Source organism: Phodopus roborovskii, unplaced genomic scaffold, assembly GCF_943737965.1.
Source record: "Phodopus roborovskii unplaced genomic scaffold, PHOROB, whole genome shotgun sequence".
Lineage (NCBI taxonomy): Eukaryota > Metazoa > Chordata > Mammalia > Rodentia > Cricetidae > Phodopus > Phodopus roborovskii.
The window spans coordinates 18,032,492-18,055,725 of NW_026126585.1; the positions used below are offsets into that span (position 1 = coordinate 18,032,492).

At 56.3% G+C, this 23,234-nt stretch overlaps 1 protein-coding gene across 1 annotated transcript; it reads right to left on the reverse strand.

The window, feature by feature from the left end:
- Window positions 1-358: 358 nt before the first annotated feature.
- LOC127236426 (receptor-type tyrosine-protein phosphatase V) lies at window positions 359-19,489 on the reverse strand. Its single transcript, XM_051204054.1, has 35 exons — window positions 19,417-19,489; window positions 18,905-19,021; window positions 17,946-18,013; window positions 17,532-17,580; window positions 17,091-17,363; window positions 16,627-16,896; window positions 16,156-16,419; window positions 15,243-15,497; window positions 14,890-15,138; window positions 14,489-14,764; window positions 13,274-13,546; window positions 11,929-12,192; window positions 11,492-11,758; window positions 10,924-11,205; window positions 10,477-10,617; window positions 10,053-10,263; window positions 9,556-9,623; window positions 7,659-7,785; window positions 7,503-7,550; window positions 5,938-6,031; window positions 5,689-5,779; window positions 5,503-5,579; window positions 4,342-4,476; window positions 3,617-3,739; window positions 2,994-3,154; window positions 2,739-2,874; window positions 2,341-2,408; window positions 2,118-2,205; window positions 1,958-2,036; window positions 1,798-1,874; window positions 1,512-1,640; window positions 1,279-1,395; window positions 1,008-1,171; window positions 636-771; window positions 359-418 (listed from the first exon to the last, which is right to left on the reverse strand). Exons 3-35 carry the CDS (start codon window positions 18,000-18,002, stop codon window positions 359-361), a joined length of 5,109 nt encoding a protein of 1,702 aa, XP_051060011.1. The 5' UTR covers window positions 18,003-18,013; window positions 18,905-19,021; window positions 19,417-19,489.
- Between the last annotated feature and the right edge of the window lie 3,745 nt (window positions 19,490-23,234).

Sequence of the window (23,234 nt, forward strand, 5' to 3'; positions counted from 1 at the left end):
GTGACAAACAGTGAGTGAATGGGACCCAGATCTGGGGCTTAGTGGCAGGACACTGTGGGTAGAGAGGCTGAGGTCCGAACACACTGGAAAAGCAGAGGTTAGAGAAGAGGAGACGCCAGGAAAATGCCAAGAGCTGCCAGCTGCAGGTCAGCCGGCTCAGCTAGACGCAGGCCCCAGCTGTCACCCCTGTCCAGGGTTGAAGGATGGAGAAACAGAACAAAACCATGAGTTTGACCGTGTCTTTGTGTCTTTATTTCCTGACTCTGCCCTTTCTCAGCATGAGGCCTGCCTGGTGGAGGCTGATCTCTTCCAGCGAGGCCAGGCCTGGGACATGCCGCCGGGCAGAGCACAGGCCATCTCAGGGCAGCCCGTCCAGCAGTGCACTGTTCAGACAGTTGTAGAGGTAGATATACTGCTCCTGTGGTCAGACATGGACAAGCTATGTCACCTACTTGCCCAGGTCCGACAGAAAGGGGCTCCAGGGGTCTCCTAACCCCTGTTCCATCTGGAAAGGGCATGGGGGTTGCTCCACAGAGCCACCCGAATGGGGTTACCTGACTGTCATCTGTAGCTAGGACAGAACCTGCCTGGCTTCGATCCCTTTCACAGCAAGGCCCTCCCTGTCCCCTTCTCACCAGAGTTGGGGTCATGAGGCCGCAGGCCTGTGACTGCTTCAGCGCCACACTGAAGACGTCCACGGTGTACTCCGTCCCTGCTTGCTGAAGCAGCTGCTCCATGGCCAAGAAGGTGCCCAGCTGGTTTGTGCCCTTGCTGTAATTGACCTAGAGTTAGACGTGGGGCCTCTGGGAAAGGGCCAGTGTCTGGAGACACGGGAAAACCAAATTTAGCCCTGCGCACTGGGAAGGAATGCTAGGTACTTAGTTAACCAGCCGAGTTAGAACTCTACCAAACCCTTGGGGATGGAGCAGAGGAGGCAGAGGCCTTGGGAGACTACCCTTTGAGCCATAGCCCAAGTTAACACACGGGCGGGCGTTTGCTGACGGCACCTGGAGTGGGTGAGCAGAGTCCCTGGCTTCTTGCTCTTCCCTCGGGAGCAGCACTGGCTCACAGCATCCAGGAAGGGCAGCAAGGTGGTAGCTGGGAGCTCACAGCCAGACTCCCAGCATGGAAACTGCAAGCGTTGAACCTGCCTCTCCATTCCACTCTCCCCCTGGAACAAGGGCAAGGTCAGCGTTGGTGCTGGGGGGGGGGGGATGCCAGCACGGGGATTTCATTTTCACAATCCTCCACCCCATGCCCTGTGGTCTCAACACCTACATGTATGACTCTGAAGAGGGTACACGGCCACCCAGCTGTGTTGCTCTCCGCCACTCTGTGCACCGTCACCATGTTTGAGACAACAGGCTGCATCTCCGTCGGCCAGAAGTCTTGTGGCTGGGACCAAAAGGGGCCTCTCAGTCAGCTTCCCAAATCTCTGCCCACGCCCCAGCCGAACAGCACCGCATACTTCCCCTTCCTGGGCCCCATCCCTGCCCATCCACTCCCCTCACCTTCTCTTTGGTATCAGGCAGGCCCAGGGAGACCAGCACATGGGCACCATGTTTCCACACCAGTTCCCAGAGCTCCTTGGGTCTGGCAGGGCCAGTCAACACCACGTGGTCCCGGCCAGACGGCCCACCCTGCAGGGAGCAGCTCGTTGGTTCGGGGGGGGGGGGGGGATTGAGGTTATCTCCTGTCCGTCCCTCACTTGCTCTTGCCAAGGGAGCCCCTAGGACCCAGCCCCGGCTCAGAAAGCGCGAATGGTCACAGAGCGAGTGAATGTCAGCACCCTCTCACCGGGAAGAGCCAGGCTTCCAGCGTGCGGTCAGCAGGACTCTCCTCCACCAGTGAGAACTGCGTCTGAGAAGGATCACCTGCAGAAGGAGGGTGAGGGTGAGTCTCCAGTACACATTCGATCCACCCCCACCCAACCAACATTGTATGCAGTGAGACTCACCGGGGACAATGCTGTTCTCGTTGTAGCCAGGAGGGGGCATCAGAGAGCCAGTCTCATACTTGATGGCCTGCCTCAGGAGCTGGGAAAGCGACGGGAAAGGTGAAGGTGGGCAGGTAGAACTGTGTCCCCATTGTCAGTCAGCCCTCGGCCCAAAGTATACCTTGTACTCCTTCAAGAAGCCAGCATTGGCATTGGCTGCCCTCTTGGCACAAGCCTGTGCAAAATTCATCACGGAGATGGGGCCAGAGCTGGGGGAGGGGGAGAAGGTACGCGGTTGTTCAGCCTGTCCTCTCTGCTGGGTCATGGCACCAGAGCCGGGACCCTACTGGGAAAGCACAGGACACCAGTGCCCACCCAGCAGGACCTGAAGGAAGCTGACTTACTCTGCGGTGTCCGAGGGCCCTTCCAGAATCTTGTTCAGCAGGCAACTGTGCAGAAAGATGTACTGACCCTGCAGGGAGAGGGCTCTGGCTGTTAGGTGTCCTTGGTCCAGGACAGAAATAGCTCTGGCTCCAACCCACCAGGCAGGGATGTGGCCAGTGGGACTAGACAGCCTTTGGGGAACTTCCTTGAGTTGCCCCAGTGCTGAGGTTGGCCGGAGCCTTCTCTCCTTTTACAGATAGGAATGTGGCAGTCTGGGTAAGATGGTGGTCTAGGTTGCCCCTCACCCAGGCCCTTCAGCGTGACCCAGAACTTCTTTTCCTGCTCCTGTGAGACCATCTACCCTCTTCCTCCATGCCTTTGGGTCTAAGCTGCCCAGCCCAGCGCATGGGGCCCTCACCGGCGTCTGGATCATGAGGGGCCGGTGCAGCCGAAACATGTACACGGTGTTGAACACATCAACCACCTGCTCTTCCTCTAATTGTTGCAGTAGCCGCAAGAGAGCCACAAAAGTGCCCGTCCGGCCCACGCCCGCACTGTGGGGACAGCCCCTGAAGAGCTTAGCACTGGAGGGAAAGGGCTCCTCGAAATCCAGAGCCCTTCCCCCACTCAGGGCCAGGCCGGCCCTCCTCCACCTCACCCCACCTGTCCTCACCTGCAATGCACCAGGGTGGGTCCCTTGCCCTGAACGACCTGCACCTGCTCCCGCACCAGTTCCGCAAATGTGAGCAGGGAGCTGGGAGCCTCTGGGACCCCGTGGTCTGGCCAGGTGGTAAACTGTAACTGCTTCACCCGCCGCTGTTTTTGCTGAACAGCCTGAGTGAGGACAGTGGGGGACAGCTGTGTTGATCTTCTTAACCTCTCCCTAATCCCAGAAACCCTCACCGACCCTTCCAGGGCCGAGGTTAGTTAGCTCCTGCTTCAAACGGAGGGCCATGGCCACATAGCCCTGGTCCTTGACCCCAGCATGGACCTTTGACCCTCCTCTAGTCTGCTGTTCTACCGTCCGGCTTTCCTGCTTCAAGAGGCCCACAAGCTGTGGTGACAGTACAGAGTTGGAGTGAGCGGGCATCTCGGAGCTGAGCACAGGGTAGAAGGGCCTGGTCTTTGAGTCAGAGTGACCTTGGGCCAGTCCTTATCCTTCACTGTGCCTTTACTCCTAACCCACATGCCACCCTGGCTAGTGGCCAAGAGCTTGTGACCCTCATGTGGACCCGGAGAAGGAGTCTCGGCTTTCACGCCTTTCCCACCAGCCCTGTCCCCTGGTCACACACGTACATGCTGCAGCTGGAATTCCCTCCTGGTCCACTCCTCCTCAGACTCCTCCGCCAGGAGGTGGATGGTGATGTGACCATGGGTGACAGGGGTGGAGTTAGCTGGCCAGTAGTGCTCACACAGCACCTAGGGTGAGGGCGTTCGAGAGAAGAGCCTCGTCAATGCTGCTGTCCCCAGACTCAACCATCCCCACCCATCTTTTTGGTGCTTCCGATTCTAACGAAATTCTGCTCTTTGCTTCCACCCAGCTCCTCTGAGACCACGTCTTCCAGAAACTTCCCTCCTCTGGCTACGTTCCAGTACCTTTACAGCCCTCGTATGACTCAGTGTTGGCTCCGGCTCCCTTGGGAAACTGGACGGCCCTGACTTAGGAGCAGTCTACCCTTTCCCCATTGCCTCAACAGGAGGACACACGTAGCCGCCTCTGTTCAGACAGGAGGTGGTCCTGGGCTCCCAGAGGAACCTTCTCTACCTTCTCTACCCTACACTGCCTAGAGTAAGTGACCAAGAGGAACTGAATCAAGCCAGGAACTTATGAGCCTGGTCCTTTCCCCATACTGCCCCATCCTAGGTGATCCTGAGAATCCCCCACCAACTGCTTGCATGCATGCCCCAAGATTGCAAGGGAAGGGGATGCTGGGCTGGGAGATGCATGCGGGAGAGGGAGAGATCCTGCAAGGAGGGAATACGCCACCTGGTGGTCATTCTGGGAAGCTGCAGGCACTCACCCGCCCGTTCTCCATGCCCACAGTCAGCATGATGATGATGTGGACTTGCTGTTCCCATACGAGCCTCCAGAAGTCCTCTACTGTCTTCTTGAGCGGCCCTTGGGTGGCGATGAACTCCTGTGGGTGACTGTAACCCTAAGGTGTGAGGTGCAGGGCAGGTACACGTTACCAGACATGTTACCATCAAACACTGAGCAGTGGACCCACAGGAACTACGATCTGGCGGACACTGCCACCACCCACGTCCCATTTGGAAGGGGTAAGGAAAGCATCCATGGAAATACAAGATTCTGACATGCTAGAAACAGTCTCCCCAGCCACGCTTTTCACTGAGCTTTGAGCAGCTTTGTTATTTAGATCCAATGGTTTACGAGGTGGCCCAGGCTGCCCTTGGACCCCATTTCTCCCATGTGCTGGGCTTGCAGGTGTGTGCCATCACGTCCAGCTCCAGAGTGACCTCCCTAAAGCTAAACCGTGTGTGCATTATTTGTGAAAATTTATATTGAGTATGTTTCATATAAACACAAGTCATCTGTGCCTGCCATTGCCTGGCAGATGGAATCAAAGTCTTCAGTGTAGCAATCAAGGTTATCCTTTATCCAGTTCAAACCCACCCTCCCACCACATGACTCTGCAGCCCACTGGCCACAGAGACAGAGAGAAACGGAGAGAGAGACAAAGAGAGAGAGCCTGTCTATGCATTGATTGTTGTCTATTTTCTAGATGTTTCTATCCTTCCTTTGATCTCTTACCAAAATTCCCTCCATCCTTCAAGAGATCAAGTGTCTCATCTTCTAAACGCTTTCCTGATTACCCAAGAGTACCAACTTTTCCCTTCGCTCATGTACCCGAGTGCCATGCTTGTTCCTCTGTTACACACCTGTCATACTGTGCATGCTCTCTCTCTCTCTCTCTCTCTCTCTCTCTCTCTCTCTCTCTCTCTCTCTCTCTCACACACACACACACACACACACACACACAATGAGCTCCTTTGCAGGTATGTATAAGGTTAAGCCGCCCTGCCTCCTGGGGGCCCAGTAGAGAGCCCAGCACACTTAGCAGATTAGCCTAAAGAAGCACAGACTGCTGATACTCCTAGACAACTACACAGCCTCACAAAACCCCAATAAGAATGCCCCCAGGCCCACAGGTGGCCCTTACTGGGATGAAGTTGGCATTGATGTAGTCAGAATGAGGTTCCCCTGCCAGCTGGCTCAGTCTGACCCTGGAGTGGTCATCTGCAGAGAGGAGACGGCATACCTTTGGAACCAGCGCATGCAGCCCCTCCTTAGGGCCAGACTCTAACCCGCGGCCCGTCCCTCCCTCCTGCTCCCAGCGTTTGCTCACAGGGCAGCACATGTGGGTACCGGTTCTTGGAGGTGTTATCAGGATGCTCAGCCTCGAGTCTGGGCTGCTCCCTGCCTACCTCCTTCAGCTCCTACGAAGGCAAGGCAGGTCCCAGATGCCGAGGCAGGTTCATCTCACCCCATTAGCAGGCAGGGTTAGGGTGGTAAGAGTAAGCCTGGGAGGCAGATCCAGCCCAGCATAGACACCCTGGCCCCCTCCCCCTGAAGCAGCGGATGACACAGGATTCACCTCAAATTCCTGGAAGAAAGCCTGGTGTGCGTGTGCGCTCTTGACCTCATAGCTCTGCCGGAAGCTGTGGATGGGGATGGGCCGATGGGTCCGCCTGGCAGAAGAGGAAAGGGGTAGACCCCAGCTTTGAGTGGAGTGCGTAGCACCCTGCCCCACCCTGCCCGGCCCTGCCCAGCACTGCCCTGGGAGACAGGTGCCACTAGCTGTACAATGTGGCCTCGGGGAAGGCGGGCATCGAACATGCAGACCCAGGGTTGCCCCGCCCTCTCTGCATAGAACAAAAAGCTTCTCCAGGACCCAGCTGACCCACAAACCCATAGTGTGATAAAAAAGGAAAGAGGGGAGAAGCCAGGGAGACAGAGCAGAGGCTAGAAGTCATGGACATGCACGCCAGGGGCACAGCTTGTTTCCTTGTTTATTTTTGAGTTTCTTTGGTATTGGGGATCAAAACTAGGGACTGCGCATGGTAGGCAAGTACTCTCTACCTCTTAACCACAGCCCAGCCTACATGGGGCTCAGTTCAACAGGAAGTCAATATAAGGAAAAGAGACTTGTGGCCCGATTCAATCCGTGTAGTTTCTCTGGCTTTCGCTTCGCCTTTTATAGTGTATTTTAAAATTCCTATCACTTTGCCTTTTATAGTGTATTTTTCGACAAAATACCTTTTCTTAAGGTCCACGTGGTTTGTCAGGGACTGGAGGTGGGACACCGTGATGCTTAACATATGTACCACCTTGGCTGGCTCATGGTGCCTGGATTACAAGCATTATTCTGGAGGCTACGAAGCCATTTGTTCATGGGATCAACATTTAACTTGTCTGTCTTATTCTGAACTTTCTTCAGATCATATTAATCTTTTAACTTTTTGGGAGCATGTATGAGTATGGTGTGGTTGGCATGTATGGTTGGCGTGCATCCATATGTGGTTGGCATATATGAATCCGTATGTGGTCGCACGAAGCTAAAAACAGGCGCCACCCTCAGTTCGCTGAGTGGGCCATTTTGGCTCTTGTAGTCTCTGATCTCAGTACCGCCTTCTGAGCTCTGCCGTTACAGGTGGGCTGCCGTTGCCCAACTGACCCCCAGTTCCCACGCCTGCGTGGCAACTGCTCCACATACTGAACCATCTTCCAGCCCTCTTCGGTTCTCTGAAAGTGACAGCTGCGCAGGTCAAGCAGGTGGTGATCCTATCAGAGTGGGTCTTGTCCAAGCAGTCAAAAGTATTAATACAAGCAAGACTGGCCTGTCCCCACAAGAGGGAGCCCTTCCAGCAGATGCCATCAGACCCTTCTCTGGGTCTCTGGCCTGCTACCTCATCAGCTCCTTACCGTTTGGCCCTACCCGCCTGACAGCCTTGGCTCCTACAGTGAGTTTGAATAGGAGGGGAAAGAATTAGAGCTGAAAGAGAGGGGCAATGGTTGAAAAGCCTGGGGAGAGATGGAGGCCTGGCCGGCGAGGACTAGAGCCCCTGTGTGGTGCCATCCCGGGAGCTCCGCAGGGCAGCCTGCACCCTGCCCTAGGACCACACTGCTACAATATCACCATGTTCCAATCCATGCACTCACCGCAGGTTGTAAGGCATCAACTCGTGGGAAAAACCATCCTTCTCTGGCCTGTGACAGGGCAGAGGCGACAGGAGGCAATGGAGGGTTGTTGGTTACCACTGGCCAGCCCGCTGGCCACACTGGGCTTCCCAGCACCACCCACAGCCTCCTCCTCACCTTGGCCCCTTCAGGCACCACCAGCCAAGCAGGCACAACACCGCACACACAACGGAGACGCAGCCCACCACGGTCCCCATCATCACCGTCAGGGGCACTGCCACCAGAGAGATGCTGGCCTGGGGCTCTGTGGAAGGGAAGGGACAGCACATGACCCTGCAGGCCCGGCTAGCCTCTCCTGGACTTGGTCCTTCTAGGTCAGTGGTTCTCAACCTGTGCATCACGGACCACATATTGGATATGTGCACACAAATCCATCACAGTAGCAGCATTACAGGTCGGAAGGAATATGAAGCAACAAACTAATCTTATGGTGGGGGGGGGTCACCAAAACATGGGGAGCTGTGTCAAAGGGCCACGGCATCAGGAAGGTCGAGAACCAACTCCTCTAGACAGAGAATACAGCGATCTCTCTCCATACTCCCAGATACCGAACAGCCCAGAAATGTCTGTCTGGGCTTGGGGGTTGGTGAGATCAGACAGGCAGACTGCTTTCCTTCCACAGACTCTCCCTGATACCCTCAAGAGGAATGGGGTTGAAGGCCAGGTTCCCCCACCCCACCCCTTGGTTTTCCAAGACAGGGTTTCTCGGTGGTTCTGGAGCCTGTCCTGGAACTAGCTCTTGTAGACCAGGCTGGTCTCGAACTCACTGAGATCTGCCTGCCTCTCCCTCCTGAGTGCTGTGATTAAAGGTGTACGTCACCACCACCAGGCCAAAGGCCAGGTTTTCTGAACCTTCTAGAACTATGCCATCTGCTGCAATAACCAGCAGTCACGTGGGGTTCTCAAGCAGCCACGGTGTAGCTACACAGATTTAAGATCTGCACAGTGTGAGCACACGTGAGAGCTCAAAGGCTCGGGGAAAACAGACGGAAAAGATCTTAGTGGTTTTGCTTGGTTTTGGTTTTTAGACAGAGTCTCAAATATCCCAGGATGGCTTCCAACCAAATATTTGAGGATGGCCTTGAACTTCTGAGTCTCCTTTCGAGTGGCAGGATTACTGGTGTGGTCCATGGTACCCCTTCGATTGAGGGCTAGGGACCCAACCTAGGGCTTAGTCTATGCTAGACAAGTACCCACCCCAGTCTCTCAATCACCTTTTAATTGCTGTTTTGAAATATTAACTTAATTTTAAGTGTCCTGGCTTAAATAAAACAGTTACTGAAGATAAATGTTGCTCCTTTCTATTGTGTTTGTTCTCTGTTCTTTGTTGATGCAGGGTCTCAACTGTAAAGGCCTGGCTGGCCTGGAACTGGGCAGCATGGAGATAAGCATAGAGAGGTGCCCGACTCTGCCTCCCAGGGGGGTGAGGTGAGGGTGGGATTAAAGGCATATGCCACCACGCCCAGCCACCTCTTTCTTTTCAGCTTCCAACCTACCTACCAGGAAATTCTAAGTTAGATATACTGTTTGGATACATTTGGAGTCTCCCCTGAGGTTCTTTCTAGACAGAGCTGTTCTTGAGCACAGAGGCCTGGGAGCTGCCCATTGCAGAAAGTGACACAGGAGGGCTAGAGGAGGCTCGGAGGTTAAGAGCACCGGCTGCTCTTCCAGAGGTCATGAGTTCAAGTCCCACCAACTACAGAGTGGCTCACAACCATCTGTAATGTGATCTGGTGCCCTCTTGTGGAATGCAGCCATACAGGCCAGCAGAACACTGTATGCATAAATAATAAACTTTTAAAAAAAGAGAGACACAGGAAGCTGTGCACTGTAGCAAACCCCCCAGTGCCTCTGCCTCTCCCACAGCTGCCCCAGCCCCCATCCAGGTCTGAAGTCTAGGGCATCTCCCTGCAGTTTTGGCCCCCAGGAGCCTAAGCTCAGTCCCTCCCACCTCTGACCAGAACTCCTCCCATCTCCAGGGTCTAGCCAGAACCTAGCCAGGTGCCGGGCCTACCAGAGAAGGCAGAGAAGGCGACGATGGTCTCGGGAAGGTTAAGCCTGCTGAAGGCGGCGATGCTGAACCTGGAAAAAAGGAGGAGGACTTTGTGCTGAGAAAGAGCAGCCAAGAAGAAACCTGGCTGAGAAACAGCAATGACCACCTCAGCCAGCTAGTTTCCATCCTGCCCTGTTTAGAGGTTGGGCAGCCTGTCCGCCATCCCCCATCATCCCCATAACCTATGCTCTAGATATAGGGAGCCTTGGGTTTTTCCTGAAAATCCCCCCCCAAAGAACCCATCCCCCAGTTCATTTTAACAAACGAACCATGTAACCGGTGGGCGCTTCCTTTCGCAATGGTACCAGGGAAACTGATACTAACTGAACCCTTATGACTAGCACTTACTTGCCTTCCGTCTGTGACTCTGGCCCTATCTATTGCTGAAAGAACATGGGCGGGCCCTCCGTGGGGTTTAGAGTACCCCTCCCCTCCCCTCCCCTCCCCACAGCCCTGACCTGTACTGGAAACCCGGCTTGAGACGCCCATTGCAAATCTCCTGAGTATGGCCACAGTTGTCTGTACCCACAGGCACTGTCCAGGATCTTGGCACAGCCCAAGGTCCTGGGTAAAAGGGGTTGGGGAACAGGACAGCCAGGTAGGAGTCACGTCCTCCATAGTAGTGGTCATACCATGTGTGGTTGATGGCTTCCCGGGACGGTTGGGTCACTGAAGAGGGTTGGGGAGGAGGCAGAGAGAGGCAAGCGGTAGGTCGGGCGGCTATCTTATTTCTCTGATGTGTACCCCACTCTCAACCCAACACCACCCTTGGCCTCGGTAACAGTCAAGGCTCCTTCCCGTTACAGCTGGCCCAGGCGCTGGCTTCCCACCCTAGACCAGCACAGCCAGGCTCTCCCCGACCCTTTCAAGCCGAGAACTCACATGACAAGTTGGTGGTGACAATTATGCCATACCACTGGATCTGCCCATCATCTTTGCCAAACATGCCACGTGTGACTGTCACGCCCATCCCTGTCCCCAGCTCCAGCTGGGGGGCCTCGACTAGCTCAGGAGGGTGCCAAACTAGGAACAGAGAAGGGGGAAGGAAGACCTTGACACAGCATCTTCCAGGCCTCCGGGGCATGCCTCCCTCTGCCCAGCGCCTCTCATGGCGCCTGGTAACTATTGGCTAGTGAACAATTAAATAAGGCCTAGAAGGGTTCTTGGGTTAGGATACCAGGGCATGATACTCCAAAATACAATGTAGGGGTCGGAGGAAGGCGCCAGGTCCGTGTCAAGGAAGGCCCCAGGCAGCCAGGCTTAGCAGGACGGCCCCAGGGGACAGTGATAAAGAGTCTGTCACCACAGAAAGTGCTGGAAAGTGCCTACCCTCAGTGGAAGTACAGCAGACCAGGGTGACTGCTCGGCTCCACAGGTCATTCCTGCCCAGCACAGTGAGGCTGAGGCGGTAGGAAGTGGCGGGCATCAGATTGGGCAACAAGAGAGCGTCCTCCGAGGTGTTGACCTGGAAGACAAAGTGAGCATCCTCTCCCCCCACCAGCTGCTCCGCCACCACCAGACAAGCATCCACATCTCCAGCAGGCATCGTCCAGTTCAGGACCAGGTGGGTGGCCTCGGGCTGGCACAGCACATCCTCCACAGGGCCAGGCTCTGGGGGGAAGAAGAGCTCACACTGTGTAGGTGTCGGTGTTCTCTAAGAAGATATACCATTGGTCCCGGTGCTCTTAAAACCAGAGGGCACAAAGGACTGGCATTTATGCCGATACAAGGGACATCAACTTGTCGCTGGGGAATCGTTGCCCATCTGGAGAGGCACAAGAGGTATAGACCGGGGCAGGGATGGAGAAGACATCTGCCTGGGAGGAGTAGGTAACTGGGAGCAGAAAGGCAGGACCCCCCCGGGCATACTGTCCTTCCCTTAAGACACAAAACCTACCCACAGATAGCGCCACAGGGTGCGTGGAGGCCTGGAGCGACCCTGCCTGACACTTCACAGACATCAAGACGGTACGTCCCGGCGTGAGGCGCCTCAGCACGAGGTGGTCTTGGCCTGGTGACAGCGGTTGCTCCCACGAGAGGCGTCCAGCGTCTGAGAGTTGGGCATGGCATGTCCCCTGCCCCAAGGGGCCACTGGGCCAGGCCAGGTTAACCACAGCACTGCCTGCCTGCATTGACACGAGCAACTCACTGGGTGTGAGTGGGTCTGTGGAGAGAAGGCAACATGGCGGCCAGGTAGTCCTGAGATTGATTGCCTCACAGTGTGGGCGCTCACCGAGCTCATGCAAGGCCTTTGGTGGGGAGTGGAGACACGGGACTCACGTGGGGCTAACGTGTCCAGCCCCTCCCCCGCAAGCCTTTACACACTCTACTCACATGTCCAAGCAGAGACATTGGTTGCCGCGGTGTAAAGGGGTCCAGCCCAGGAGATGACCTCCACTTTGTACTTAGTGCCAGGAGCCAACCCCAAAAAGGTTGTCCTGTCTGCCATGGGCCCCATGACGCTGGTGGTTGTCCGGGCACCCTCCTGGTATAGGGACACTTGGTAGCTGTGCCGGCCCCCGGGAGCATGGACCCAGAATACTTGGAGCTGGGTGGGGGCTTCGCTGGTCACATTTACCAGTGTGGGGGCTAAAGGAGCTGTAGGGAGAAGAAGTTGGGGGCACAGACGGTGATAAAATAATCTACATTACATGTCTCCCCCAAAAGATCGTCCCCACTCCCTCTACCCTTGTCCCAGAGCCTAAGAGCTCAGTGTAGTTTAGGGCAGCAGGTGAGTGACTAGACTCTGAAACAGACCTGCCATTCATCCTAGGCAGTGGGGACACGCTCACTCTGTCCCTGCCACCTCCCTTTGGGAGTCAAAGCTAAACTCAGCAGCCCAGGAACGATGGGCGGCCCTTCCCAAACCCCACAGCCAGGGAACTTGACATGTGTTGACAGGTGGTTATCCGGGTCATATGATGTTGGCCTAGCAACACCGCTCTTTTCAAATAGGGAAACTGAGGCTCAGGGAGAGCATAGGTCTGTTCTCAGAGCCAAGAAACGGCTAGAAGCCGGGTAGGCCAGACTTCTACCTAGCTCTCTCCAGATGTCTGAGGTCCCACAGTCCTTAGCGGAAGTGTAAAGGACAGTAAGAGGAGAGTGCTACCCATTTGCCCCCAAGCCTCTGCAGACTGAACAAGCCCAGGAAGTCAGATTGGTGAGAGGGGGGGCTTCCAAACCCAGCTCTACAGGGTTTCTGTGGCTTCCCCTGCTATATAGGGCTGGGGTTGGCTATGGCAGAGAGCCTCTGTTCTGTTCATACAGCCTGGATGAAAATTCCAACGTTCCTTATAAGGCCAAAGAGACTAGGAAAAGTTGTCTTTTCCCTCACCCACGAATCAAGGTCACACTTCTTGTGGGACACTTGTCACTACTTGTCACAGTGAGTACATGACGGAACATGGGTTAGGACAAATAAGCAAGGTGCCCCGTGAGTACTGTAGCTATTGTTATTAATGATTCACAGCCCACGCAGAGCTAGAGGTGGACTTCTGGAGAACGGTGTGGCGCTGTGTAAGGGACGAACAGAGGTGTCCCTATGAAGCGCCTTTGAGGAGTTTCCTGACGCCTCGGAATCAGGAGACAGACCCCCGCAGGCAGCCTAGCTTTGTTCTCACAGGCGCCGAGACCCTAGGAGCCCAAAGGGCTGGGAAAGAAGGCTGTGGGACTAACTTACGTGTCCAGCCTGTAACGTTGGCACTGCTACTTTCCTCGGACCCCCACAAGGTGGCCAGCTGTACCTGGAACTCAGAGCCTGCATCCAGCTGGGCCCAGGAGAAGTTCCGGGCCCCTCGGGATAGGATCTTCTCGCTCTCCAGGGCCAGGGGCCTCAGCCTGTAAAGCCTCAAATGGAAGCCGTCCCTGCCACCTGGTGGGTGGCTCCAGGAAGCTCTCAGTGCACCAGGCTGGGTAGAAAAGCCCAGGCTCACGTTGGTGGGAGGAGCAGGGCCTTGGAGGACAGGAAGGGACAGATTCAGGACAAATGCTCCTTCCAACGCTCCCACGTGAAGTTCCATCTTCCAGGAGGCTCTACGCTCAGTTTTTAGCCTCCCCAGGAAATCTCTCGCAGAGACGGGGTCTAACACTTGCCCTTGCCTCATACCGGCTTCCTGCCTTGAGGTGTGCTGGCTCCCTAAGCACATGTCTGGTTCGTGTCCCTTGCTTCCTCTACAGCCAGTTCAGGGCCTCTCCCTTCAGGGCCATTCTCTGACAGCACTGGCATGGCGTCGGTCGAAACATCTCTAGACTGTGGACCTTTGAGCAAGCTTAGCCCAGGCCCTCCAGCCATCCTGCCTAGCCACACAGGTTTCTTTTTCAGCCCATCTCCCTCCTCCTTCTCTTGGAACCCTGCCTGACTCCCCAAGCAGGGTGTCCCGTCTATGAGTGCGAAAAGATCAAGTCAAGCCACGTAAAATCCCAGATACGCAGCCATGTTAATCTGTAAGAAGACGGTTTTGTGTGATTCAAATTGGTACAACACGCATATCCCTACTGATACGTTTACATTTATAATAATATGATGTATAAAATTATATACATCATCAGTATATGAACCATATTTGTCAGTCTTCCTTTCTGGACTTGTCCATAATCTTTAGCCTTGGCACCTAACCCTATACCCAAAAATGAGAGGCATTAAATAGCTACTTGTAAGCAGGATAGATAAAAGGATAGAGGGATGCATGAATAGATGGCCAGATGAGCGGGCACATGGGTGAGTAGGTATGACTAGCCAACCGCGTGACGGGAGGTGGAAGGTAGGAGGTGGAAGATGCTTGATTTGGGAGATGCCAGTATTTTCTCTCCTGTCACAGAGTAGAGCAGGGAGCAGATGATACAAGCCCACACGTGCAGTGACCAGCAGCCTCCCGAGAGCAGGGCAGGAACTCACGGGTACAGCTGTGGATCTTCTGCAAGCTGGAGCTGAGGTTCCCAGCCCAGGCCCACGCTGACACAGTGTAGCAGGAGCCAGGTACCAGAGACTTCAGGGTCAGGCTGGAATTGTCAGGGCCCAAGGCAACAATGTTGCCAGGTGACCTCTGGCCGCCATCCTGATGCCAGGTGAACGTGTAGCCTTCCTGCTGTCCTGGGGCTGGGATCCAGTGGATAGTCAGGTCAGATGGGCTGCTCCTGTTAACGACCTCCAGCGACTGCGGTGGCAGGGGACCTGAAGAGGGGGAAATTCGGCAAGGGGCCATGTCACAGCCCCGTGACACCCTCTGCCCTGCTCTGCTGAGCCTCTCCTAACTTCCCTCCCCAAGACACCCAAAGGTCCCAGACGCTGGCACTCACGTGTGTAACCTGCGATGCTCTGAGTGATGTCTCCCACGGATGAGGCAATGTCCACCCGGTAGTGGGCGCCAGGAACCAAGCCACAGAAAGTGACATCAGTGGCACCAAGGGGCACAGAGACGTTTCCTAGGAGGTCTGGGGCACCATCAGCATAGAGCAGTGCCCACCTCCCTGACTGCTTGGAAGCTTCCAGTAGTCCATGCAGCCACAGTCTGGCACCAGGGCTCTCCTTGGGGAGGACAGCAGGCTCTGGAGAAGAAACAGACACTAAGAAAGTGGAACCCTGGTCCCTCCGGCTGCAGACTCCCTACGTGGGAGTCTCCCAGACTGAGCCCTACTCCAAGCAGACTCACCAGCCAGCCAGGTACTGGTCTCCATCCAGGCCTGGTAAGGTCCAGCTAGAACCTTCAGCCCCAAGGTGTAGTGTCCGGGAGGCAGGGGTCCTGGGAATACAGCATTGCATTCTTCGGGGCCCAGAGTAGTACTATTCTCCACTGGCCCACTTAACTTCAGCACATAGCTGTCCCGGGCCCCAAGCCCTGCCTTCCAGCTTGCCCAGAGCTCACTGGGCAAGGGGGTCAGCACCAGATCAGATGGGTTGGAGGGATCTAAGGAGACAGGGGTAAGTACAGGGGGTAAGAACTCACCCTGTGCACTCACCGCTTTCCGTGGGTACTTGCCAGCCCCTCGTTTGGGTATCAGCAATGGCAGTTTCCATACTCCACATGAATGCCAAGACCTGCCTGGCAGCTACCAACTGGCCGGCCATGGGTAACGGTAACAGAAACAATAACTGATCGAGTGCTCACATGTGTGCCCGCCAGCATGCTCAGGAGTAACCCACACACAGCACCTCCCACAAAGCAACCCTCGCTAACGCACAGAGAAGGCAAACAACTTGCCCGGAGACACACAGTCAACAGGTAGCAGAAACTTAACTGCCACACAACTGTTTCTCAGAGTGGGAATATGGTATCATGGTGGCAAAGACAGGTGTCCAGCCGAGGCTCAGAGTCACCACACTTACATACAGTACGACTTTGGCTTTGGGCGCTCTCTCTCTGTGCCTCTCTCTCTCTCTCTCTCTGGGACAGCAAGACCTATATTAGGCTCTTTGGGGGACTCAATGGGACCATACCCAGAAAGTGACAGGCTCAGAGCCTGCCTGGAGACGGTGCAATCGATCATAACTACTACTGCCACTACCATCCCCTCAGGCAGTGGCTACCACAAACCGACCCAGATCTGTTGTCCCCAGGTACTCACAGGTCCACTCGGTGGCATCGGGCCCCACAACCCAGTGGGGCCCAGCAACAGCACAAAGCTTCAGCTTATAAGGTGTGCCTGGAGACAGGTGGAGGAAGGTGTGGTTGGACACCCCTCGTTTGACCACCGCAGTCAGGTTGGTGTCCCCTAGGAGGTCCGTGAGCATCAGGTGGAACCAGGCAGCCCCTTCGGAGCTGTTCCAGAAGGCTTGCAGGCTACTGGTATCCAAGGCACGTAGTTCTATGTGGTTTGGAGGTACGGGCTCTGCAGGAAGTATGGACAGAGCAGAGCCAGGCTTCAGGAAGGACTGTGGAGCAAGGTACCGGACCAGATGTGACATGAGGGGTCTCAGAACCCCGGCCACACGGCAACACGCTGCCTATGAGGATCCAGACTCAATATCACTCTTGCCTCCCCCCCCAGCCCAGCTGCTACAAAGGGGGGAGGGTGCTGGCCGGGTCCCCACTTTACCTGTCCATTGGTGGATGCTAGTCTTCGCTTGGAGACTGCCAGCCCAGGTGATAACCTCCAAGACATACTGACTTCCTGGCAAGAGGTTGCTGAAATTGTAAGACAGGATGCTGGGGGACACCGAGACATTACACGCCAGTGTTTGGGATTCCAGGTGGTAGAGGAGCAGCTGGTAGCCGTCTTGATTCCCAGGGGCATCGCTCCATGCGGCTTCCAGGATGGCTGGGCTCCCAGAGCTATGCAGCTGCAGCCCATGGACCACTGATGGAGCTGTGCCAAATGTCAATAGAAGCACTCAAGTCTATACCAAGGGCTCGCCATCCGTGGAGTTGTCCCCTTTGGTTTCTCTGGGCAGCCACCTCCCCAACCCCAACTCCTGCCACTAGTCCTCTAGAGCAGTTGCCTCCTGCCCCAACCCCAGGTAAGACCACACACACACACACCCCAGCCCACCGACTTCATACCCGTTTGGACAGTGAAGTTAACAGTGACATTCTGCCCACAGGGTCTGAGGACAGTCAGGTCCAGCTGGTAGTGACTCCCTGGCACCAGGCCATGGAACTCAAAGCTGGACTCGTTTGTGTGAGCCCAGAGCTGCTGCCCTTCTGGAGAGCCCAAGGGGTTCAGACTCCTGAGGCTGAGGGCGTAGCCCAATCCACCTGGCTCCACGGAAGGCCAGCTCAGAAACAGGCTGGTAGGCTTTCCTTGGCTGCTGACATTCACGCTCAGGGGTGGACCTGGGAGATAGGGGTGCATGCACTCAGTCATCTAGCACCCCTTTGCCCTCAAAAAGGTTAAGGAGACCAGGGACCAGGGGGAGGCAGGATCTAGCAGAGAAATCAGCCCTGTGACCCGCCCACTGCCCGCCTCCAGAGCCCTCTCCCTCTCGCTCTGAAGACACCTACCTCCACCCTCCCCGTCTGGGCTCCCTTCCAGTGATGGGCATGCATCTTCCTGTAGGAAGGAACAGAGTAGGGGAAGCAGATGTGGAGCCCAGACCTCTGGGAAAGCCCGTGGAGTGAGGATCCAGACCAGAGGCAGGAGTCCCCATGTGTCTGACTCCCCCATCCCCCACCACACAGGACTGAAGAGACATTTCCTAAAAGCATGCCACTGTGCAGCCAGCAGGCGGGAGCCGGCAACCTGGAAGGCTGGGCCAATCTGTTCTCCTGGCCTCCTTGCTGGCCTGGGTGGGAAGGGAGCAGGGGCTTTCATAATGGAGACCAGCTGTGGGGCCCCATACAGAGGTGGGAAGCCTCGACATGCCTCAAAGAACAGACCCGCCCACCCCGCCCCGCCCCGCCCCATGCCCACCTTACCTCTGCCCAAAGGCCCTGGAGCCAGAGGAGGGCAGCAAACAGGACCAGGGCCCTCATCCTGATGAAGCCTGCAGAGTCAGAATCGGAGGGCATTAAGGTGGCGCGAGCCTCCCTCGCCCTGGCGATGGGCAGGCAGGCAAGGGCGGAGTTTCACATCAGTGCCAGGCAGCAGATCCTGACCCTAAGGCAGCCTGGCCTGGGCAAGGCTGAGAGCAGGGAGAGAAGCAACCTCTGGCCCAGAGGGGACTGAATCCTCAGGTGGTCCAGCAGCTCACATCCTTCCCCTGCTCCTCCCACCCTTCCTAGATATGAGCAAGCAGCTCCCCTCCTAGGGCTCCTCTGGAGAAGGACAGTATCCTGTGCCCAGAAGGAGGGGCGGCCTTGAAAGTGAACACAGGGACTCCCCCACACTCTGTCCCTGGCACAGGTCTGGATGTCCATCCCCCCCCCCCGGGCCTTTTTGTGTTTCCAGAGGCGAGGTGACCGAACAGACATGGTGGGACATGCTGCCCACATGAGGCAGGTGGCCAGCTGTGTGTGAGCCAGCTGTTGTCTGCGCCACTTGTCCTAGTAGCTGGAGGTGCACAAGTCCATCGTGTGGGTCTAGAGCTCACCTGGCCCTGGGACCCAGGTCTCACATCCCTCACTGCCCAAACAGGAAGCTGAGATCCAAAGGCCAACCTGAAGTCCCGTGCGTGCGAGGAAAAAAGCAGGATTTGAACCCGGGACTTCTGACCTCATTGAGCAGAGAAGGCAGAAGGCGTTCCCATGCCCAATTCAAATCCTCTCCGCTATGAAGCTCCTGGGAGTGATTGGCATTCCTGGGGATTCTGCCACCCTCTTCCTACTTCTTCTATTTAGGTCAGCAGTACCCACCTGGCTTCCCAGCCCTCACAGGCTCTGCAGAGACCCAGACGAGGCCTGGCCTCCGACACAAGAACTTAGACTCAGCTGCTCACCTGGCACCGCTCACCCAGATGCTCCTGCGCCAACTCAGCCGTGGGAAGGGAAGGCTTCTGAGCCCTGGGAAGGAAGCCCGGAACTCAGCAAGCTCGGGAGTGGGGGGTGGAGGGAGGCTGTGCAGAAAAACAGACAGGTACGGAATCTGAAGGCCGAAGCAGCCTGCATCTGAAACCAGCTCTGCCTACCCGCTCCCTCTGCCCAGCACCAGGGGCTGCTGCCCGCTCCACCCCCAACCACAGCTCTGTCCAGCCCCAAACCTCAGAGCCTCCCACTGGCCTGGATGGGGTCCTGGAAACTTAGCACTGCAGAGTCATCAAATTTTCCAGGCTGTGTGTGTGTATGAGTGTGTGTGTGTGTGTGTGTGTGTGTGTGTGTGTGTGTGTGTGCTCACATGGCACTTCTGAAAGAGGCAGAGAAACTGGAGGGTGAGGGAGGATGGCTCAGGCCTCAGTCTGGCCAAGATGTCGAGGAAACATCCTAACCCTGTCCTTCGTCAACCCCACCTCACCTGGGGACACCTCACTCTGTTTGTTCCCGAAGAGTCTCTGTGAGCAGACATGATGGGCAGCGGTGGGAAGAAATCATCTTAACAGAATCTGAGCCAAGGAGACAAGGAGGGTGGTAAAGGGTTGGGGTCCCGAAGTCCCTGCAAAAGAGAGGCCTGTGGGGACAGAACATACTTCATAGCCAATCCTATGGACCCAGCCTTGAGGGTTTGGGCTGTGGAAGGCCCTTACCAGCCTCATCCTATTAGAGCAGCCTTGGGGACGGGTGGTAGGCTCAAAAGAGGGTAAAAAAAATCAGCCCCCACCCCGACCCCTGTGCCCCAGCAAAGATTCTCCATTCAGCAAAACTGTATCCCTCCCACCCCCACACACAAACCCACATCCTCTGCCTAGAAAACCCCTGGGGTCCTCCCAAGGTCTTGAAGCCTACCGTCTCAGTGTGGAGTGAGCCGGCCAGGAGGCAGAGGACGGGAGAGGGCTGGTCCTGGCATCATAACTTCCAAGTGTAAACTAGCCTGGTCCCTCCTGGCAGCTGCTGTAGGCTGCTCTTCCGGCTCCTCCTCTGCTCTCCCACAGCCTGAAGCCAGGCCTTGGGCATCCCCCACACTAAAGGAAGATAATTACCAGGCAGATGAGAACAGGCATCCCCTCTCCCTCCCACAGACTGGGGAAGGTCACCAGGAAAGGGAGAAGGTCCACCTTCTACTTTCGACTGAGCAGGTAGAGAGAGCTCAGCAAGGGACTGGAGGGGCGGGGGGGGGGCAGAGGGGGGAGCTGACAAGTGGGAAGGACACAGGTGACCCTGGGGGAAGGGCCATTGTGGGACAGATATCCATCCCTGGACTTGGGGGAAAGGAAGGGAATCCCCTTCAGCTTGAAGTCATGCTGCCAGGGCACTGAGTTTGGCAGCAGGCATAGCGCAGGGCTATTTCCTGGCACTCTGGGAGGGCTAGCCATGGTTCCTCTGTGTTGAGCTGGTATGGGCCATTGGTCCTCTCCACCAGGGGTGAGGGGTATGGGAAAGTCCTTATACCCGCAGGCATCAAAAAGGTCTCAGGGGGAAACGGGTCAGGGATAGGTACCTGTCACTGAGGAGTAGCCTGGGACGCGCTGGGTACCCCTCAACCTTCATGCTGTCTCTTAACTGCCCTTCTCTATCCCACTCTCCCTGCCTCCTTGGCTACGTTCTGGACTCCTCCTTGGTGAGCTCTGTCTCCCCCACACTACCGAGGACAAGCCCCTGCTTGCAGGGATAGGAAAGACTCGCTACCTCAGTATTTGAGGGGGGTGGAAACGCTTGGGGTACGGCCACCTGGCATCCTAGGGCTTCTCCAGAGAGAGAGGCACTGGGAAGGCCAGCTCAGGAGGGGAGGGTGAAAGGTAGAATGTGCCAGACCCAGGCCTCCTCCAGTCCTTTCCATGCTCAGACATAAGCAGCTACAAGGGGTTGGGATGCCTGACAGCATTTGCCTGGAGCTGCAAGGTACAAGGACTTCTGGGGATTGCAGGGGCACTTAGGGACAGTTGTGGCCCTTGGGATGGAAATGATGAGAGGGAGACCGGTGTCAAGGGAAATAAATAAATAAATAAATAAATAAATAAATAAATAAATCTCTGGCGGAGATAAAGAAAGAAGAACTCTCGGACTGGTCACAGGACCACGAGTGGGATTTGGTGGGATAAGGGGCTCCCACTGGGATCCAGGCAGACAAACATTCTGTGTCCACTCTGAAGCAAGGAAGGAGCTCTGCCCATTGTGGGCTGCTGGAAGTAGCTCGTTCTAGATCCTCTCCACCGCTAGAGTGGAACTTCCTGAAAAAGATCAAGGCTGGCTGGAAAAGGGAAGGGGAGGAAGGGATGAGCTGGGCAGAGGCAAGAGCCAGCCCGGGCCCTTCCCCAGCTCCCAGCCCTGCTCCGTTTCCCCTGCACACTCACGCCCCTGATTCCAAACGCGGGCTGTGGGCAAAGCGCTTTGCAGGCCTCACTCCACCTTCCTGACGCGGGGTTACTGTCCCACCGCCTCGAAGCGCCAGCTTGCTCAGTAGGCAGGTCCCTCTGACTTCCAACTGTGACTTTACATTCTCTAAAGTGAAGGTACTGGAACCTAATCCTCAGTCAGCAAGGCTCATCTGCGGGGTGAGAGCTAGCAGAGTGCCCTCAGCCCCCAGGCAGAGGCCGCTCCAGAAGCAGGGAAGGCCAGATGCAGGAAAGGACATGGGTCCTGTCCCACCTGAGGCCTAACGTGGAGATTCTGGTCACAAGCTTTCATGGATGCTCAGGCATCCAGGGAGAGTGGACAGGGAGGTGAGCAGACACTCAGAGAGACAGAGAGAGAGAGAGAGAGAGAGAGAGAGAGAGAGAGAGAATGTGTGTGGTGTCAGGGTCTTGCTTCAGGCCTAGATTGACCCTCCCCCCACCCACTCCTTCCCCCATCCCCCAGCTTCTTTGCTGGACCCAGAGCTCAGCGTCTGACTTCCTGAACCCCACTGGGCCCCCGTGTGTGAGGATCAAGAGGTGCTCGCAGCCAGCCAGCAGGCCAAGGCTGTGAACTGAGGACACTGGGCAGACCTGTGGGGGAGGGGCTTCTCCTACTTCCTCCTCCCTACCCCTGTGGCGTGTCCTCACTTCCTTTTCTTAATTGTCACCAGCGGGTGGCCCAGGGCGGGTGGCCCTGCCCTGCGCTCCCTCCCCCACGCTGTCTGCCCGCGTTCTAACAGCCCTGTGGGGAGGTCAAGGCAGGGATTCCCAGGCTCCTGCTCCTATTCCGCCATCATCTTGGCTGGTGCCAGCCTTTACCTCCCCGCTCTCCTGAGGAAAGCCGGCCTGTTCCTCTGAGGAGAAGAGGCGAAGAAGAAGAGGGAGCCAGAACCAACCATCCCTGGAGAGCCAAGAACGAAGACAGGTGTCCCAAGCCTTCTGATCCCAAAAGGCCATCCCTGGCCCTCGCCTCCTCCCCGCGGGCCAGAAGAAGGCCAGCCCCCCCTCCCGCCCCCCTCAGGTGCCACCCCAGTGCCTACTGCACAGGGATTCTTTTTTGGTGTCACCGTTTGACAGTTTGAATCAGAGAAGTAGGAGGAAGAGAGAGAGAGGATGCACAGTGTGAGCTCTGGGGGCCAGGAAGGGTGCTGGGAACATTACAGAGTTAAAAAAAAATAAAGTCTTGCAAGCAGGCATGAACCTCGGAGCCAGTTAGGCCAGCAAGGGACCTGTCAGGGGTGGGGGTTCTGTTCCCTCCCCACACCCCAAGCATCCAAGTGGCCCAGTGTTGAAGAGGACATGGGAAGTCCTTGATGTGAGGGCCGCAGCTTTCACCCGCCTGTGAGTGTTCTAAGGAGATGGGTGCAGAGCTCTGAGACACTCCCCTGAGAGCAGTCTGAGGGTTCCCAGAGAGCAACCCCAGATTCTTCCCCAGTTTAGCTCTGCTCTCTGTTCTCCAGCTACTACCCTGCGCCTGCAGGCTGAGGGACTCAGAGCCTGGAAGGGGTCCTCCCTGCTCAGACTTGGGCCCGTCCTTCCTGTGTAGAACAAGGAGTCCTCCCTCCTCTCCCCCCCACCCCCACCCCTCTGCCCCACATCTTTGCTCCGGGCAGATATGGCCTGGGCTTGGCCACAAATTGCCAGACTTTGAAGCTGCAAGGGCTTACAGTAGCAGAGGCCAAGACATGGACATAAGTCTCTAGCCAAGGACTCAACCAGAGGAACGGAGGGCTCCCTATGACTATCTCCTCAGCAAGGAGATAGAGGCGGGCTTGATAAAGGACCCGGAGGTTCGGACCCGGAGTGATCAGGGAAAGCCTCATCCCTCGTCCTCTCCCGGCGC

Coding starts and splice junctions, on each gene's coding strand:
- LOC127236426 (XM_051204054.1), bottom strand. CDS start 18,002: ATGAGGGCCCTGGTCCTGTTTGCTGCCCTCCTCTGGCTCCAGGGCCTT. Junction 7,551..7,658: donor TGGTGCCTGAAGGGGCCAAG/GTGAGGAGGAGG, acceptor GCCCTGTCACAG/GCCAGAGAAGGATGGTTTTT. Junction 4,477..5,502: donor TCAATGCCAACTTCATCCCA/GTAAGGGCCACC, acceptor CTCACACCTTAG/GGTTACAGTCACCCACAGGA.